At 45.0% G+C, this 20581-nt stretch overlaps 1 protein-coding gene across 2 annotated transcripts; it reads right to left on the bottom strand.

Annotated features, from left to right (window-relative positions):
• LOC146177029 (uncharacterized) lies at positions 1 to 15062 on the bottom strand. 2 transcript variants are annotated; one of them, XM_084583062.1, is made up of 4 exons: positions 14927 to 15062; positions 14315 to 14448; positions 3344 to 3630; positions 1 to 458 (listed from the first exon to the last, which is right to left on the bottom strand). In XM_084583062.1, exons 2-4 carry the CDS (start codon positions 14397 to 14399, stop codon positions 207 to 209), a joined length of 624 nt encoding a protein of 207 aa, XP_084439188.1. In that variant the 5' UTR covers positions 14400 to 14448; positions 14927 to 15062; the 3' UTR covers positions 1 to 206. The 2 variants fall into 2 exon arrangements, with proteins under 2 accessions (XP_084439188.1, XP_084439189.1); XM_084583063.1 differs by having other exon boundaries at positions 15026 to 15045.
• Between the last annotated feature and the right edge of the window lie 5519 nt (positions 15063 to 20581).

Below are 20581 nucleotides of genomic sequence, written 5' to 3'. Positions count from 1 at the left end.
TGAAATGCAGTATGCTTTTATTGATTACTATGAACATCAGAATGCACAGTATAGTATACGTATTTAACAAGCCTTGAGAGAAAAGGAGAGGACAATTATACATGAATATAAATAGAAAGCCAACGCCACAGCGATTTATAAAAACTGTTTTAGCCTTGCAACGCGATTATCGATACCAGAAGAGCATCTGCAGTGGTTCCGGCGTATTAAATAATTTTCAAGGTACTGAGCAAGTTCAGGACGCCCACTCTAATGAATCGCCTCCAAAAGAGTTCAATGTGCGGCATGGCCACAACGCTAATGACGTCCACAAATTTACGGAATGCACTTGGCGCGCCTTCGATGAATAGTCGCGCTTCTTCGAGGCTCTCCCCTCCGAGGTTGTACAGAATAACTCTTGTGGGTTCCTCTGGTGTTGGCTTTGACACAAAGTACAGCCGCAGCTTTTCAGCAGCAATCTGGAAAAAACAACGAAAACGTATGCGTGAGTAAGAAGCCTGACTGATAGCCTAGAATTCAGAGTAAATCAAAGATATATGAGTGAGATAGCCTAGAATTCAGAGTAAATCAAAGATATATGAGTGACCCTTTGTCACAATATATTGCTAGGCGTCTGGAGACAAGCCGGATGATATATGCGATGCTTGTACACGAAGACCAGTTTTCACCAGCGGCTGTAGAACTCACAGTAGCAGCTAAAGTACGTTCTACGATACGAGGGGTTTTTCTACACCGTTAAAACCCAATGTCAGTACCCACACTTTTCCTCTGTTTGTGTGGTGAAGGTGCAAAAGCACCGCGACGTGTATTTGAGTAATACTGTAATACCCTTGATGATCAATTGAGAGGTTACATTTCGTTCGTACGCAATGATGATTTAATACGAGAATGGACCGGGCAGTTACTGTAGAAATAGGAATACAGGGGCCTTTACAAGCACATGGGTAAAATAGGGCATTAGAAAACATTTGGTTGATGGCGGGACTAAAACCCTTTAGCCACAATAACACCTTTACTATAGCTCTATACAAGTCGAAAATGAAGTTAACCTAGCAGCTTGTTTCAATTGCATTCAAACTGAACCTCGTTTGGTCGATGCAGTGCTTGATCCTTTATGTGCGGCCAATTTTTGTGCATCGAGCCAAAGCAAGTTTACTCGGGCCAGGCATGGGCTTCTTATCTGTTTACCGGTGAACGTGAATGGAAATGTGTCGTGTAGTTATTATTTATAGAACACCTTTTGAATTCAGTGAAGAAGCTCATATTACGCAAAATTATCCACGTATTCTGTTGCAAATATAAATGGGACACTGGGCGTACTTTACAACGCTGCAAGCTGCCCGGCAAGCTTTAAGTATTGCTTACAATTGTGGGACCAGCAAGACATACGCAGGGCAGGACAAAAGATGTCCAGCTAAGTGTGATAAGCATTACCAATCAACATGTGCAGCAATCCACGCTACTGATCGTAGAGCAGCATCGGCTACGTTTAATTTGGCAAATATGTTGCCTCATATTGTAACACTGCTTTGTTTAGCTGATATTGAACCGACCTTACGAGAAGCTAAAATGATTGGTCATAAATCACTTATATCCTCCTGAGTAATGGCTCATACCCTTCAGAACGAGATCCGACGAATGAGGAGAAAAGTATATGCACGAATAGGATCTAGTTCACAGCCCTGCTGCGCGGACGCGCGCCATTAATGCATGCAGTCTGTTGTTGCTGTTTCACTGTGGACACTCAGAGAAGATAAGACCCTATTTCGGATTCAGTGATCAGTGTATTTACCTCTTGAAGCGTAACAGCCCTAACGCGCCGAGTGTTGTCGAGGCAATGAGGTGAGGTTCGTGTTTTTTTTAGGACAATCGCTTCGACGCCCCTCATAACAATAGTGCAACTATAACCTTCAGTGCCCAAGAATAAACGAGGTATCTTATTCAACGATTGCTTCTATAGACTTTGGTTACATTTATGAAGCTTATTTGAAGTCACGTGGTACGCAAAGTATGAAGAAAACGTTCGGGCGTTTTGCCCTTCTTTGCTAAAAGGGCGAAATAAAATCTAGAGAAAAAAATAATGGAAGACACTTTAGTTCCGCTATCAAGTCATGTCATGGTAGCGCTGAGCGATTAAGCTGCCACCTCATTCACCTATCAGTAGTAGTCCACAACTTAGGTCTAGCATGCTGGCATTCGACAATACTGTAAGGTTGAGTGTTATTCCACCTTCCCACCTGAAAGGAGCAAAACGAGTTGGTAGTTCCTCATAACTCTCTGGTATTATGCGCTTTCGGTAGCGAGCACAAGCCCTTGAAGAATCAGTGTCCGGCCATGTCAGCTGCCAGCTAGTAACTACAAGGGTAATTTCGCTGATTGTTTTCTAGAATGCCGACGATCGCATCGACGTTTTTTGTGTAGCGTATACCCTTTAATGCAAGAGATGAAATGAGGACATTATTTCTACTCACAGACATTACATTTCCACGATTTAACGTGCACAGGCCCAGTTGTGATAAATGTGCAAACGCAACCCACTTGTGTTTACTTTGGGAGGTTGTAATTCAGTTTGAGCAACTCAAGACCAACGGCAAATTCTTGAGGGTAATTAATGTATTCGTCTCATGGCCATTTTTATATCCCGCGCATTGCATATAGGCACAAATAAATCTCATCGCTAAGCTTTTACCTTGCGCTCACACACAAGGGATTAATTCTAGAGTGAAGCATGGATTCTAGTAAGCATTGAAATGAAAAGACTTTGGCCACTGTTAGCCCGCCCGCGCAAGACATATACATGACATTCTGTGAGATCGGTCTGCGTCCTTACATACGACACAGCGATAGTAGAATAGACGTAAACACCAATGTCACTTAACCTTATTTTAATCTTATCGTTTAAACTTGTCCAATGAGAGTAAAATAATTTAAGGCATTAGTGGTGGTGAGGAGGCCGCTTAAACAGCGCTGCGAATAAGCTGTGGGAGCAGTATAAGTTCCTCGGCGATGAAAAACTAGGCCACTCGGAGTTGTCTGATGCTGGAAACATATAAAGAAAAGTGCACCTTTTTGTTTTCCCTTTCTATGGGCCTGGCCGTTTTACGGTACTCCACCGACATGCTAATTTGAACCGCCAAAAATAGAGGCCGCTACGAATACATGAAGCCGCGCTCGTCGCAGCGTTGCTCTTTTCTTATTCCACTGTTTCGTGTTACACTGGCGGCAACAATCTCTCTGCGGGAGACATTTAGTCAACTCCTGACAGAGAGTGGTATTGCTACGTCATTAAATTCGATGTTTTCCTCTCGAGCAATGGACGTAGCGCTAAATACAAAATGCATACCTTGGTTCCCAGGCTTCCTCTACTGCCAGTGCAGCTGCTCCAATTCACGCTCAGGGTCAAGGGTTCGTCGGCGAACACAGTTGTTTCAAGGAATGTCTCATTGTCGACACAGAATGTGTTGTAGGGTCGGTAGGCCCACAGGCTCCCAAGCCCGGTCATCGCCGGCATGGAAATTCTGAAGCCCATGATTTCCTCGGTCAGGTAAGGTGGCTCGGATACGTCATTTGGCATCTTCCGCAGGAAAGCGTTGATGCTTTCGGTGTAGTCGACATCGGAGGCACAAGGAACTAGACAGGTAAAAAACAAGCACACGTAAACAGCACTCGAAACCTTATCCAGCTTGCCTTCTTATCATCGTGGAGACGATCACTATTGCAGGAAATAATGTACAGTGGATACGATGAAAACTCAGACGATCAATAATACATTGGAAGGCGTATTTGTTGGGCGGATAAAGTATGTAGCCAGTTTATTTATTTAGAAAGACAACGATGCAGCTATCTTAAACGAATTTCTACAGCAATATTTTTTATTTTGAACTTGATTGAATAGAGTTTTACTCTAATGATAGGTGCACGAAGGAAGTATTTGCGACATGAATATCATATCTGGGCATAGACAAAAAGCTACCGAATTATTTTCAATCTTTACTGACTTTGGCAAGTCCAAATGGTTGTTAGTGTTTATTTTATTCAAATTTGTTTAAAGCTGATTAGCCGCTTTAAAGCGAAACACTTTTTCTAGCAGCAGTTTCTAAAAGTAGGTCCCGCATTTTGCGGTCAGATCGATATCACGTTCTGGTAGCTGGGAAATTTATTAGAATAATCGTAGTTATGGAGGCTATATTCTGGATTCTCCTCTTGCGCGCCTAAAATTTGTTTGCTTTAAAGTTATTTGATTCTTAGCATTTAGGCCTTTAGGATTACAAAAGTGACATTCGCGAATTCTTGTGTGAAAAATTGCACTTGTTGGCAATTCTGAATATAGGTCTTTCTTCTTGAAGTATTTTTCTGTATAAAAATTTTTGATGGCGTAAGCGCTCTTTGGAATATTAGCGAAGTAAGAAGGGCCTCAAATAAAAAAATTTAAATCGTGCGTTAATCAAGATGCAATAAGAGATAATGATTTAGAATACTTCATTTATGCAGTTCGTTCATCATTTTAATAAATGAAAATATTGTTACAAGACAACGAGGATGAAGTGTTTCCTGCCCTTGCCTCGCGGGATGCAGAGACGACGAAGTGGGTCTGGTTCCGTGGTGCTGCTGGCTGCTATGCCAGTTATAATTCTGTTGTGAATTTACTTTAATTATAACCACTCTTCACGTAACGTATTTGTGGAGGTGCGGCCGTTGATCCCGGCGTCTGCATCCGCACGATGGAACTCTGCAGCGGACACCTGATTTCCTGCCCGATGTACCCTCAGGATACCGTCCGCGAACCGACGGGTTGCTTACCATCGGTCAACCTCACCCACTTGCTTGATTCTGTTTGTTTTATTGATTCCCAAACTACGGACGTGGAAGAATGGACACTTAAGCACGAACGTGTCGGTACATATAATCGCTGGGACCCCACCCTCTGCTTGCCAATGTTGTTTTGCCAAGTCAGATAAAGTTGGTCATGTCTTGAAGGGTATCGCTGACGATGCATTGAATTTATTGTGTACAAAGACTGCCACACAATAATACAATCATAAGAGATTGCCGCCGTTTTGAAGACGCCAAAAAGCCGTCGCATAGCACCGTCCTTTGGACGCCTTCCTGATACTACTTCATAATACTAATACTTTATATCGTGACCTGCCAATCATGTCAGCATGCGTTCCGACCGGCCGTGAATACCGCAGAGCACAAGCTTGTGAAGCTATCGGCCAAAACATATAAAACTCGCTAACTGCCGCCAGACGTCGCAGTTGCAATGCGGAGCGTCCTTCGGACCACTCCAGACAAGTGTAATCGAGTCTATATAAGTTCTACCGCCTAATATTAGAAAGTTTCAGTTGAAGATTTTCACGGCCAGCGGAGCGGATGTGCAGAGACGCCACTGCGCATATGCAGAGTGCGGAGACGGCCAGTGAGTATACGGGGCAATTTTTATGCTCGCTTGGAAGGCCTCTCTAGCGGAGCCATACACAGCGTGTGAGCGTCCACAAGCGCGCTCAGGCACGTCTGGGATATCGAAGCAAACCACCCCGATCTTATCCCTTCGGCCCGACGACATATCCGGCGAGCTATAACTCCTTTCTAACACTACGCTCCACTAGCGGATACGCTGGCCCTACAAAAGTGTAGTAATGTCTGTATTATGCTCCGCATACGCACATGTGCCCTTCACGAAGCTAAGGTTAGAGGGTGCGCTGCTCACCTCAATGCAAAAGTACCCCCCCAAGAGTCATATTAAATTCAGTAAATCATTTGAGGGTAGGAACGTTCACTTAAATCAGCAAAAAATCGGTTTGAACCTTTTTTTTATTTCTGCTTTACGCGAAGGCACAGTTCATCTTGCATTTCACAGCATAATAATTCTCGCGCAATAAGTTATTTGCAATTACTTATACGAGGCGATACACCCAATAAAATTAATTTTTAGCACGCTTCTCACCTTCAATTCACGATAGTTCATCTTCATGGGCAACGTTTCAATACTTGAAACGTTAGTGTGATAAAATATAAGGCCATCTAGGCACTCATGCGCGTTTATTAAACGGACTTGCTTACATGTTCCAGTACTATAGGATTTCAGCATAAAGTGTTGTAAACATAAGTGGTTCGAAGTGGATGAACTGCGATTCCAATAGGAAATTTCGAAAGTACTTCAATTTGTTTCTTCTATTTTTCAACTCTGCCTTCGGATTACAATAATTCTCTTTGTTATGACTACGGCTAATACCTTCTTTACCTTGCTTTGGTTGCCACACCTTTCAGTGCTCCACGGACAGCATTCATTGCGCTTTACGTTGAATGTATGAAAAAAATATATATTTAGCTAGTAAATTATGGTTACTCTCATGACAGAAGATCAAGCATTCATTTGTCATTTCTTATTATGAAGAATCCTGGTCAATAAAATAATCAACCTCCTTTTACTGCAGGCAGACCTTGTTTCCTAAAGGCCGCGAATCTTCACCTACTGAACGTACAAATTATTTTAAAGCGTCGGGAATGTACGTTCTCTGCAGCCTTCTTTATTTTTCGACTGATGACTTGCACAAACTGGCCCCAGGCTAAATATGCCAACAATAATACTGCACGCTGTCAGGTACGTTTTCTGCAGCGAAATCGTGTTTGGTATTGCCAGCGTACTGCTGCTGGTTATAGATTTCTTCTCAATTCTCCTATTTATTTGCAAAACAACGTGTTGATTAAATGGTATGGGGTTTGTCTGCATATGAGCTTTCTCAAGCGGTTTTGGCGGCAGGGCCTCAATTTCCGATATAGCCCTGAATATCAAGAATGAGCAAAATATTGAAGGCTCAATATGGGTGTCACAATATAGACAAAATTGTTTAAACCTGTTTCGTTTAAACAACCTGATTGTTTCGACCACAGTAATAATAAGGTTTATTTTTAAACAGTAAGTATTTTGCGTGTCTGACGACAACCCTATGGCTATGGTATTGTATTTCAAACCACAATATTTATAAGTAAATAAGAAAATAAATATTTTCGCGAAAAAATTGCGACAAATTTGTAATTCCATATATTTTATGAAATCAATTCAGGAGATAACGGAGAAATATTTTAAGACAGTATCACACGGGGCATCTTGCCTCGCAACTGATTTAAAATTTTTTTCTGCAACCAAATTTCTATTCGTCAGAGCTTCAAAAATGCCTAAGTAATAAAGACATCTTGGTCCTGAAGAATATTTAGCGGAAAGGCAATCGTCAACACACTCTCTCACTTCACCCTTTTTCAGAAGAATAGGCGGTGATTTCTTTCGTTGTCGGGGGCATTTGGCATGGAACAATTCCAGCGATGACATCGAGTAAGTTGAGATGCGTCGGTAAAAAAATTCCCAATTGGTGCATGTAAAGGAGAGATGAGCCGTCATATCTATATATATATATATATATATATATATATATATATTATATATATATATATATATATATATATATATATATATATATATATATATATATATATATATATATATATATTGTGAGCCTTCCGTGGGTGTTCTTTAATTTGTACATGCCATGATCTTCCTCTTTCATTTGTACATACCATCATCATCGCCGCGTGGCGCCGGCACGCGCCTGGGTTTTGTCACCGGATTAAAACGCTAGACAAGGCATCGCTGGCCTTGCCGTCTCAACCAAGCCTTCTTTCACAAGTGGTGGAGGTCGAATTCGATCCCCTTGCTGCCTCTCGCTGGAGCTACGTTCCGGTCGCCGTTTGGCAACTACCACCATAATCATATCCACCGAGAGCAATCCCGACCCGGCCGGACAATCTACCTCAGCTGCACCGATGCCTCCGACTCTGCCCACACGTCAAAGCGACCCACCGCTGTTCGCTGGTCGTCGTGACGAAGACGTGGATGACTGGCTTGACACATATGAATGCTGCAGTGCCTATAACCGGTGGGACGATGCTTTAAAATTCCTCAACGTTTCGTTATATCTAATTGAGGTCGCCAGAAACTGGTTCATTAATCGCGAACCCCACACTACTAACTGGACCACTTTCGAACAGCAATACTTTGCCCACCCGGCAGTTCGGACAGAGATCGCGAGAAACAAGCTCGCTTCCCGCCTTCAAGGTCCCGATGAATCATATGCGTCTTACATAGAGGCTGTTCTTGCCCTTTGTCGGCGCATTAGCCCCACCATGACGGAACCTGAACGTGTGCACCACGTCTTAAAAGAGATCAATGCTATGGCATATCACACCTTAGTTACCCAGAATCATTCAAGTGTTGATTCAATTATTACGACCTGTCAACGCCCCGACCAGCTGCAGTCCTCTCGATTACAGCCCGGCTTCGCTACTGGTCCGACCTCTGCTGACCTTGATCTGCGGGCAATGATTCGAGCAATCATTCGCGAGGAGCTTCAAGTCCTCAATCCGTTCTGTCGACATGGCTGCTACCATTCTTCCGCACCTCCTAATGACGCCGTTCACCGTAACATGATTAAAGAAGAGTTAGCTACCATCAGCCGCCCTATGACATCCGAACCTTCTGCAAACCGCCCAGCGCCGACCTACGCGCACGGCGCTGCATCCTCCCCTTCTTTGGTTCCCCCGCCTCAACCAGCACCAACATACAATCACCTCAATGCAATGGCGATGGCTCAACCTACACAACCCAATTACGCACCTTGGCGTCCCCCCCGACCAGTCTGCTATTACTGTGGTATTAGAGGACATATATCCCGCTTCTGTCGTCGCCGCCTTCAGAACGAGCGCCGTGGTTACAACACCTTCAAATATGACATGCCTTCAACCTCATATTATCAACGCCGGTCTATTCCAAGCCCACCTCGACGATCCTCCCCATCTCCAGTATCTTCCTCTGAGCCTCGTGGGAACCATGTATCCCGACGCCGGTCCACATCCCCATACCGCCGCTCAGTTTCCCCTCTCCGCCCCGCAACCGTTCTCCCTGTCCGCCATCCGGAAAACTAAGTGTTGCAGTTTCCGGAGGTCAAACTGCACTCTGCGAACTTACTAAAAGTCCTCCTGATCGCCCGTATAACGTGATTGCTTATATCGCTGACGGTTTACCGGTTGAAGCTTTGATTGATACAGGGCTGCAATTTCTGTCATTCACGCTGATTTGTGCTACCGTTTGCGAAACGTGACAACCCCATATGATGTGCCTGAACTCCGTGGAGCCAATGACGTCCCTTTGCGCCCTTCAGCGAAGTACACCGTACGAGTTGTTATCGACGGCATCCGCCATCATGTGCAGTTTGCTGTGCTCTCACCTTGTGCGCATCTCATGATTTTCGGATGGGATTTTTTGTCAACCGCTTCAGCGTTAATTTCTTGTGGTGACAGTGTTATCCATATGACAGACAGCGATTTTTCGTCTGACTTTTCTGAACGACATCATCCCCTCGTTGCCGCCGCTGATACTGTTTTGCCTGCTCAGTGCGAAAAACTGCTTACTGTTGTTTCTGACCACATCACTGACGGGGACGTACTCATTGCACCATCATATAGTCATCTTCCACGCGGCATCGCCTTCCCGTCAAGTCTTGTCCGGTTCCACTACGGCTCAGCGACAGTAGTGGCCACTAACACTTCACGTGAATCCCTCGTGCCCCCAAAAGGAACTTCTCTGAATTGTATGGTGGATGTTCAACCTTTTTCTCTGATGGTGCTCACCGCCCCTCCGCCTCAGCAACGTGTTTCGACAGACGTCTCTCTTTCTGTTCTCGCAAAGACTATTAATCCTAAACTCCCGCCGAACCAGCGCCAAGAACTGCTGACATTGCTTCGACACCACCAAGCCATTTTTGATGCCACTTTCACACCTCTGGGACGGACTAGTGTTGCGCACCAGCGCATCATTACTGAAGGTAACTATATCATTCGCCGACGGCCTTATAGGTTTCCCTCTCTGAACGAAAAGTAATGGAAGAAAATGTAAATGACATGCTCCATCGCAATATAATTCGTCCTTCAACAAGCCCATGGTCCTCTCCAGTAGTGCTAGCTAAAAAAAAAAGACGGCTCGGTACGCTTTTGTGTTGATTACCGCGCACTCAACAAAATTACCCGCAAAGATGTATATCCGATGCCGCGAATTGATGACGCCCTTGACTCCCTCCAAGGCTCCGAATATTTCTCGACCTTGGACCTTCGCTCAGGTTATTGGCAAATACCTATGCACAAGGACGACAAAGAAAAAACCGCTTTCGCAACACCCGATGGCCTTTACGAATTTAACGTTATGCCTTTGGGACTTTGTAACGCACCAGCGACATTTGAAAGAATGATCGACACTGTACTTCGTGGCCTAAAATGGAGAACCTGTTTGTGTTACTTGCACGACATTGTTATCTTTTCGGCAACCTTTAATGACCATCTCACGCGCCTGAATGAAGTCCTCACCTGTCTCGCTTCGGCAGGCCTTCAGCTCAACGCCAAGAAGTGCCACTTTGCACAGAAGGAAATTAGAATATTGGGACATCTGGTCAGCCATGACGGCATTCGCCCTGATCCTGAAAAAATAATCGCGGTCTTGAACTTTGCTCGTCCACAACGGACTACAGATTTGCGCAGTTTTCTCGGCCTCGCGTCCTATTTCCGGCGTTTTATAAGGCATTTTGCAACTATTGCTGCACCACTTCATGAGCTACTAAAAGCACGCAGTCCTTTCGTGTGGACTGAGCAGTGCGAAACTGCTTTTAATGACCTCAAGCACGCCCTCACATCAGATCCTGTTCTTGGCCACTTCAGTAACAGCGCTCCAACTGTCCTGCACACCGATGCCAGTTGTCACGGTCTTGGCGCTGTACTTCTGCAGCGGGATGCAACATCGCGTGAGTAAGTGATTGCTTTTGCCAGTCGGACTCTCACTCCAGCTGAGAAAAACTACACCATTACCGAGCAGGGGTGTCTTGCTGTGGTTTGGGCTGTCCAAAAATTTCGCCCTTACCTATACGGTCGGCACTTCACAGTTGTGACCGACCACCATGCTCTTTGCTGGTTGTCTTCACTCAAAAACTTGACAGGCCGACTTGGCCGCTGGATTCTACGCCTGCAAGAATACCATTTCGACGTCACTTATAAATCTGGTCGCCAACACCAAGACGCCGACGCTCTCTCTCGCTGTCCCCTTTCGGAATCCACTTGCTGTTTTTCTTCCCAATTCATTTCCACTTCTGAGCAGAGCCGACCATCTCTTTGCCCGTTTGTTTTGACGACTCTGAGAACAAGCACGCTCTCCGCTCACAGCAATTAGCCGATGCCTACTGCCGTCCTATCATCGACCGCCTTATCGGCGCTTCGGACCCTCCCAATGCTAGGCTTCGCCGACAGCTTCGCAATTTCAAGCTCGAAGATGGCATCTTACTCCGCTACGTGTATTGCCCTGATGGAACTCGCTGGATCCCAGTCGCGCCGCGTGTGCTTCGCCCACGTATACTGGCGGCTCTCCACGATGACGCTACTGCAGGTCACTTTGGTTTTGACAAAACCTACGACCACGTGAGAAAACGATTCTTTTGGCCTGGCTTATCTTCCACCGTTGCCAAATATGTCGCATCCTGCCCTCTGTGCCAACGTCGCAAACGGCTGACTTCTTCACCCGCTGGCCTTCAACAACCTCTTCCTTGTCCCACCACGCCATTCGACGTAGTCGGCATCGACTTATATGGTCCCCTACCTCTCTCCTATGGGGGTAACCATTGGATTATAACAGCTGTCGACCACCTTACACGCTACGCTGAGACAGCGCCTGTACCGACTGGTTCCGCTGAAGAAGTAGCAAATTTCTTTTTGCGATCAATTGTATTGCGTCATGGCGCTCCTCAGGTGCTCCTTAGTGACCGCGGTATAGCTTTCTTATCGAAAGTCGTTGCCGAAGTTCTTCACGCCTCATCCACCCTTCATAAGACAACCTCAAGCTACCATCCCCAGACTAACAGTCTGACTGAGCGATTTCATCGCACCTTGTCGGACATGATATCAATGTACATCAAACCAGATCATCGATATTGGGACACTATTCTATCATTCGTCACATTCGCCTATAATACAGCAGTACAGCGAACTACCGGTTACTCTCCATTTTTCCTTGTTTACGGCCGTCCTCCCACTACAATTCTCGACGCTTCCTTCTTCTCTACGCCCGACTACTCCACATCAGTACCTACCCATCTTTTATCTCGTGTGGCCAGATGCCGTCATCTTGCCCGCGTCAACACGGCAGCGTGCCAGGAAGTCCGCAAAACTCGCTATGATTCTACACATCGAGTGGTCTCTTTTCGTCCTGGTGACGAAGTACTGCTTTACACACCATTGCGCAGCCCTGGCCTTAGTGACACATTCCACCACCGCTACGTAGGTCCCTATGAGGTCATAAGCCAAACTTCTCCAGTGAACTACAAAGTGACGCCTGTTGATCCCCCAGCTGATCGACGCCACCGTGGAACTGAAATTGTTCAGGTGTCTCGCCTGAAATCGTTTGTGCGCCGCGATGCATCGGTTAGGTAGGAGCGGCCAGGCTGGCCGCTTCCGACCCCCCGGGAAGATTGTGTGAGCCTTCCGTGGATGTTCTTTAATTTGTACATGCCATCATCTTCCTCTTTCATTTGTAGATACCATCATCATCGTCCCACGGCGCCGGCTCCGGCACGCGCCTGGGTTTGGTCACCGGATTAAAACGCTAGAGAAGGCATCGCTGGCCTTGCCGTCATGACCTTGCCGTTTCAACCTAGCCTTCTTTCACAATATATATATTTATATATCAACCGCTATGCTATGTTCTATAGTGGACGTTCTACTAGAAAGCACATATAAGTTTAGATAAAACTTTGTTTATGAGGAGAGAAATATTTCCGTATACAGGTTATTCTCACAAGCATTTTTCTCACGCACTGCTTAAAGGTGAAGATGCACCAACGCCTACTGCTGTCGGCAATTTTAGGACATAAAGTTTGTATGCTGCCTTCAACGGTCATTTTTTATATTCAAAGAATGCTGCTCAAAAGTGTTAAGCCTAATGCTCTGCGCTGAATGGTGCTTGCTCCTGCTCAAGAATTTGTTTTACTTTCTTCAAGGCCTGAAATTTATTGTTGGATGCAGTCGTAGTACGCAAGTTTGCACTGGTTACTAATGTTGCAATCCACATTCTTCTCGGCACCAGTATACACCGAAAAATGGCGCCCATGAGCAAAGCTTTACAGGCACTGATCCAGTGGGTCGTACGACCTGGTGATGAAGATGAGCGAGGACATAGCCCTTTTGTTAATGCATTCTGTAGTCTTTACTGGCATATTTACTTACCACTAGAGCCATACATTATATTTAAGGCTAACATATTTCAAACGCAGGCAGAGCAGCTAGACATGTAGGAAATTGGCTTTTTGATATGGTAGTGATTGCTGATATCACACAGTGCAATCGAGGAGAAAGAATAAATTTCCTCTAAGTTCCAAAGCCTGAAAAAATACGATGCCATGAGCTTCGTCTGAAAACCTCTTAAGCCAGCATTAGTGGATGCAGATGTGCATCGTAGTCGCCCTTTTTCCTTTAGATATAATTGCAGCACAGTGTCTTCTTTGTTTTTGCTGCTTTTGTTTACGGGGAACCGATCTTTTTCGTATCTACCACGGAGTACCGTTCATCTTCAAAGTAAAACTTCGCACACACATATCGATGATATGTGCTTTCAGTATCGGAATTCTCCTGCTATGTGCAACGGTGTCTTTTCACGTAGCAGGTTAATGGGATCTCTGAGATGGCTGCATTCTCACTGCAGCTGTGAGCCTGTCCTAGTGTTAGCGATAGATCTGCGCATCTGAGAATGTCTCCCGTTTGTCTAAGACGGTACCAAAGTCACTCAGCGGGGCAGGGTCGACAAGGTGGAGCAGTAGGCCTGCTGTAAAGGACCAGAATACGTTAAAGGACATGATTTCTATGAAGGACAAAGAATTATAAAACCATTCTAAGAGCTTGTGTTCCTTTTGTGTTTCGGGCGTTGTACGCTCTGCATTTATTAGTAATTCGCACTGTGTAGATCCACTGAAGCATATTCTGCAGTATAGTCCTATTCCTTCAGGAAATATAGAAGAACGAAGATATTGCTTTAAAATAGGTTTCAGGTCAGGTCACGTTAATACAAGGCTAACATTACCATTGCTACGTTGTGCAATATTTACATCATTGCGACGGCCTACGCCAGTTCAGTTTGTATAGAACTCCCCTCTTTCCTCTTTCTAATGTACAACAGAGAAAGGAAAGTTACAGCTTTGTTATGCATGCTGTACTCTCGTAACATTTCACTTACATTTCACCCGTCTTGAATAGTCATTCACTGCGCTGCTGACGCTGGCAGTGGCTAGAAGAAGCATTACCAAGGCTGATTTTCCCATGATGGATAAATACCGCTCAGCTCTTGGCCTGCGCAGCGTTTACGATTGTCTAGAAATAAATAGAGAAAACATGAAGGGTCACTTTTACGAGAACAGAAAGGCCAGCTTGACCAAGTAAATTGAGATAGCATACAATAAAAAATATTTGATCCACACTGCGGTTATCTATAGCACAAAATAATTTCTTTTCTACGCGCCACAATGAGGTATGTAACCTGTAGTTTTGTGTTGAGGTATGTAACCTATAGTTTTGTGTATAAAAAAATCTCTTCGCAACCCGTACCATAGCTAGGATAATAATAACTAGCAAGCGAGCAGCTGTGTATTAGAGCTCGTTGGCTCCTAGGAAAGCTTAGTTCACAAACGCTGTTCGAGAGGGGCCAAAGTATCCATCCTATTTAAGTAATTTTATGCAAAACTTTTGCCTCAGGTTTTACGGCTGGAACATCGCAATAAATTTGACAATACAATTTTTAGAGGCGAACCAATGAGTCCGGCTAGAATACAATAAAATGCACGTCGCTTACCTTCCTTTACAAGAGTGCCAGTTGGGCTTGCGTTTCGCGGAGCTCTGCGATATTTAATGTCGGCCCTGCCGATCCCCAACTATAAGAAGGCAGTCTTACCCGGCCAAGAAGCAAGCGAACCTTAGGCCACCGTCAGTGACGCCCAGCGAAAACAGGAAAATATGTTTACTTCGAAGACTCAACTCTTGCGATGACGGGGGTGCACCCCAGCCAATTAGGGGCTCGAACTCGGTCTTGAACAATATCTTGCGCTGACACCAGGAAACACGAACGTTGAAACATTTCGTGCATTCACATCCGGGGGACCGGCAAATCCAAGATTGGAGTCAACCTTGACGAGCTGTTTTGTCTTTCTTCGACGACATTCTAATAGAAATCGCAATCGGGCATCCGCTCACAGATTATGTGGCGCGCTTGTTATAAGCAGCCTTTGCTCTCTATTTTTTATCTCAAGTAATGGAAGGAAGCTTGAAAAAGGACAGGCTCGTTTCGTAAACAACGACTCATATACCATACATGAAATACTGTGAAGCCAAAGGAAGCGTCGAAGTATGGTCTCGTGCTGCACCATGACATTGAGTATTTCTTGGTTCTCAGCGAACGACATTGGTGACAGAATATTCGTGGATGGCCAAACTACTCACTGTTTGCTTTATTATTTTTCTTATAAATATGTTTCGCCCTCATTGGCTTTATGAATGGAGAAGGAGCCATTTTGTCCAACTCTTATAGCACGCGCTCACACACAAACCTATACACTTATACTTGCTCAGAGTTTTTTGCATCTGGTTGTTAGTTTCGAATAAAGTAAGCAATGGCTTAAAGCTCTTCTCAACAAATTTTCTCGAAAATATAGAGAAAGTGAAGAGCGCCACAACCGGAAGCCGAAGCTGCCGTCTAAGCACGACGCATGAGGCGCTGATTAGCCTCTGCAACGATAATACATTTCTTCGCTTTCATTACAAAATAATCTGCTGGTACAAACAAGAAATGCATTCACGGTCTGACAAGCGGAACTAAACTAGGTAAGCCAGGCGATCTAGTTTGCTGGCAATATTTGTTAGATACGCTCTAGCAGGTTTTATAACTGGGAACGAAGTTCTGCAGCACTGTCACCATTGTCCCATTGCTAGATGTAACACGGCTTGAACAAAATAAGCAGTTTTTACCTCGGGCGTATTGTTGACTTTACGCTCTAGCGGGCTAGTGACGGCACCCAGACATCGTATGCTTAGTTTTGCTGTCAACATTGCTAAAACGAGGGATGGCATGAGGCGAGAACATGATGCTCACTTTTCGCATAATAAGCCTGGGAGCAGTGTGACTTGTCACAGCAGCTAAGCGGGGGGGGGGGGGGGGGGGGGGGGGGTATTTTTCTGCCAATGCAGGAGCCGCTGGTGTGTTAAGTGCATGGAAAACAGCGCAACAGACAAACACCTACGCATACAACTACAGGACATGTAAACTGGATGGGCCGTCATGTGTGCTATGTATGCGAAGACGAAAAGGAAACAATTGTGGGGCCAGTTGACGGGCACATAATTTATACACTTGAAAACGAGCTTATCGTACAGGGGTTTAAGGACAAGTGTATTGAGCAATGTACTCGCGAAAGTGGCTAGCTCACTGTGAAGATGTCGTATCGTTTCAAAGTAGTTTGTGCCCAAAAATATCAGCTGTGTAACTTTGCACGGTGCTGAAAGTTTAAAATACCTTCATTTTAACAGAATTTCGTTTTTACGTTTTCGGATCACACCTAAGTGGAAAATATGGGCCAGTTTGATGAGACTTTCCCTAAAACTTCGCCGGCGGGAACTGAGAGCTTTGGCAACATCTCAACGATTACGCGACCGTCTTGATTTCAGGCTTTTGCCACTGTTTATTCTCATTCGCGATGCGATAGCCCAGCAAATGTTGCTATTTTTGCCCTGTTTCTAGAGTTACGTACTTGCTGCCAAGAAAGAGCATAAATATTTTTATTCAGAGCCCCAATACTATCGCTGTCAAGACGCAGCCCTTGCTCTAAATTGCAGAGTGCGTATGCTTACACTTCTACTGCCGGTATCTATTTCTGAGTTGAGGTTTTGCTGATATTACTTTATAGCAAGGAGTTCTTACACGCGGTCGTATTTAATGGCGCAGTTGCCTATAGCATTACGCGATAATCAGAAAATGTAGTCAAGATTTTGCTAAGGCGTGGAGTATGCGGATACTTCATGCATCCGTGATCTGTGAAGGCGCTGGATTGGCCTCATTATTATTAATGCGGTAGAGTGAAGTGTGAAACACTGCAGCACACTTAGGGGAACGCGGATGCGAGACTCATGAGCACTAAAGCGGCAAAATAAAGCAACTACTTGTTATCTTTTTGATAGGAAAGAGATTTGACGTGCCTTTATAACATGGAGTCGCTGATTGGAGACATGTCGCTTACTGTGCTGCCTCTGCACTTGAAGCTACAGCACATTCGAAGATGTTGACTTTAATCGGTCTCTTAAGGTTGATGTTACAGATCATCTCGCTACGCGCTGCATATTAAAGACCCTTGAATGATAAAACGAATCACAAGAGAAGTCACTGTGGTTTCCTGAGGACGATTTCTGAGGAGGTGGGAGATAAGAAGTCAAATTCGGATCACTAGACAAGACAAGAAGAAGGTCCCACCCTGAAGCTGAGCAAACAAGCATTCGAAAAAGCATCTAAGCAATACTGATGGATTGTTTACCTCACCCAACACGTGCATAATCATGTTTTTGAAACCACGACAGTTTTTTCAGCATGTTGAATACATCCCTGTCGATTTCTTTGTCCACAATTCTTCGTTCATGGAAATCATTCATTTCAGGAGTGTGTGCCTTGGACAAAAACGATGTCGTTTCAAATTATCTGACTCTTATGATGAGGATAGCACCATCGCTTCCCTCAATTGCCTGAAGTGCACTGCATATCACTTTGTGCTGAAAGACAGCAATTGTTTCTTGTTTTTAATTCCTCCAATGCGCAGAAATATTTTAGAAAAGGTCCAAGGAACATGCGTCGATGTGCAAGGACAGCGTGTAGGATTGGCATCATTCGAGTGGCTGCATTGTCAATTCATGACTTAGTATTCAGGTTTGTTTTCAGAGGAAGTATTTATTTGCACTCTCAACTGTCTTTACTTTTGAGTTGTAATGTGAGCCCATAATCAGAACTTACGCCGACAGCTACGGTGCCTTGCTTCATGCTTGGAGAAGTTGGAGGACACACACACACACACACACACACACACACACACACACACACACACACACACACACACACACACACACACACACACACACACACACACACACACACACACACACACACACACACACACACACACACACACACACACACACACACACACACACACACACACACACACACACACACACACACACACACACACACACACACACACACACACACACACACACACACACACACACACACGCACACACACACAAACACAAACGCACACTCACACAGACGCACAAAAGTAAAAACATCAATAAGTACTTCATATATAGTTACGGGAGTGAAGATAGCTTGGAATTATGATTCGTAAAATTTGACGGCCGTAATTTGAGCGAAGGAAAAGTACATAGAATTCATACCTTTTACGTGTTGAGTAATAAAGGATTTTCGGGAGTAAGTAGCTAGATAATCTTAAAATATAGTACGATTATTATGATGTTTTTGCATCTCTCATATCTGTTTTAATGACTAAAATTTCAGATCTTTTACTTACGTAATAATGATGCAAAAAAAAAGGTTGAGTATGAGCATTAAACTGGGCGTCAGCAATGATAAGAACAGCCTTCTGTACGTTTTGCAACCATTTTGGGCTGAAGAAAAACGGCGATTTGGCCTAGTTGGTTGTAACATCGCTGGAACGCGCATTGCGTGTGCCGTTCTTCATAGAACACGGACGCTCGGGATTGAAAAAGGTTTATTAGTACCCCAGATTGATTGATTGATTTCTATTAAGGGGAAGGCGCGGTAGCTGTCTCACTTGTTTTTCTGTGGACACCGCCACCGCGCCGTAAGGGAAGGGCGGAAGATGGGAGTGAAAGTGGATATAGAGAAAGAGGAGCCGTACTGGAGGGCTACGGCGTAATTTCGACCACCTGGGGATCTTTACCGTGCGCTGACATCGCACAGCACACGACGCCTCTTCGTTTCGCCTCCATTGAAACGCAGCCGCCGAGGACGGGTTCGAACCCGGGTACTCTGGCACAGTAGTCGGGCGTCTTACCACTTTGGCGTTCATTGACCAGTTGAGGGTGAGGGGAGAAGGGATCGAGGAAACGCGTGAGACATAGACTTGGCGTTCGCCACAGTTACAAGGCAGAACATTTTCAACATTTCTCTTCCCTTCATATGAAAGTCGCTGTAGTGGCAGTGCCGCGAATGGTGGCTGTGCCGATGCTGTTTCTTCTTCCTTCTACTGATGTGGACAACCGTTTCCTTACGGTGCTGACGAATTCGCCAGCGATGTAGCCACTGGAGGTGGGGTATCTGCTCGAGAGACCGCGTGTTCCACTTCTTTGTCGTGCGAGACCGCCGATGACCATTTCGCTTGCACAGCTTTGTCTTCCGTTGGGTTGGGATCCTGCGCACACGCGGGACTTGCGTGTCGAAGACGCACCTGGTCGAGGTGATGCCTGACAGCTCCGTGTGATGTCTTTACGGTGACCATTGGTGACCATCCAGTAGAACGTGACGGTCCTAGGCAGCCATTTTTCTCCTTCGCAAAAGTTACGTGCATACACTGCAGTTACCGGTAGAGGTGGTGACCTTTCATTTGACTCGGAGACTGAATCTGTAACAATAGGTGAGAAGCATGTGTCTAAAAAAAACCGCAGACGATACCCAAGAAACGTATCTGAAGGAGACTTGCCCGAGCTGTTTTTTCTCCATCTATAATTAAAACAGCAGCCTGGAAATACTGGTATCTAATCTTCCGGCCCCAAACATCTTGAGGCCATCTTTTATTGTTATGACCCCTCTTTCAGCAATTGCTTTCGATTGTGGGTGAAACACAACCGTTCTAAAAAGCGTTATATCTTTTTCATGAAGGTAGCGATTCCATAACTGAAGAACTGAGTTCCGTTGTCACATAACGCAGTCATTGGTATACGAAACCTGCTAGATATCTCGTGCAAGCAATTCAGTGTAGTTGTATCATCAGCTTGCATATTAGGGACTGCCTCAATCCACTTGCTGTGCACATCCAAAACAAAGAGAATCATACTTCCCGCAATTCGCCCTGCGAAATTAATATGCATCCTGGACCACGGTTCACTTGCAGTGGCCCAGCTCTCTTGCGGCGCTACGGCTGGCATTGGCAAATTTTGACACACTTCTGACAGGTTGCTGCTAGTCGTTCTACATTGCGGTCCAACCCTTTGCACCAAAATCTTGTTCTGGCAACTGCCTTTATGGCTGCAGATCTCTGGTGTGTTTCATACAGTGGGTAAAAATACGATGTAGTGCTTCATTCGGCGCTATTAGGCGGCGCCCCGAGTACATCACTCCGTGGGACCTTGACTATTATCGAAAAATTGTATAATACTACCATCATCTGTACATCTTGCCATCGACGACCAACCATTCTGTGTGAACTGTGCA

This window comes from Amblyomma maculatum, chromosome 10, assembly GCF_055883805.1.
Source record: "Amblyomma maculatum isolate TAMU_Amacu chromosome 10, ASM5588380v1, whole genome shotgun sequence".
NCBI classification, from domain to species: Eukaryota; Metazoa; Arthropoda; class Arachnida; order Ixodida; family Ixodidae; genus Amblyomma; species Amblyomma maculatum.
This window is presented reverse-complemented; position numbering and strand designations above follow the sequence as displayed.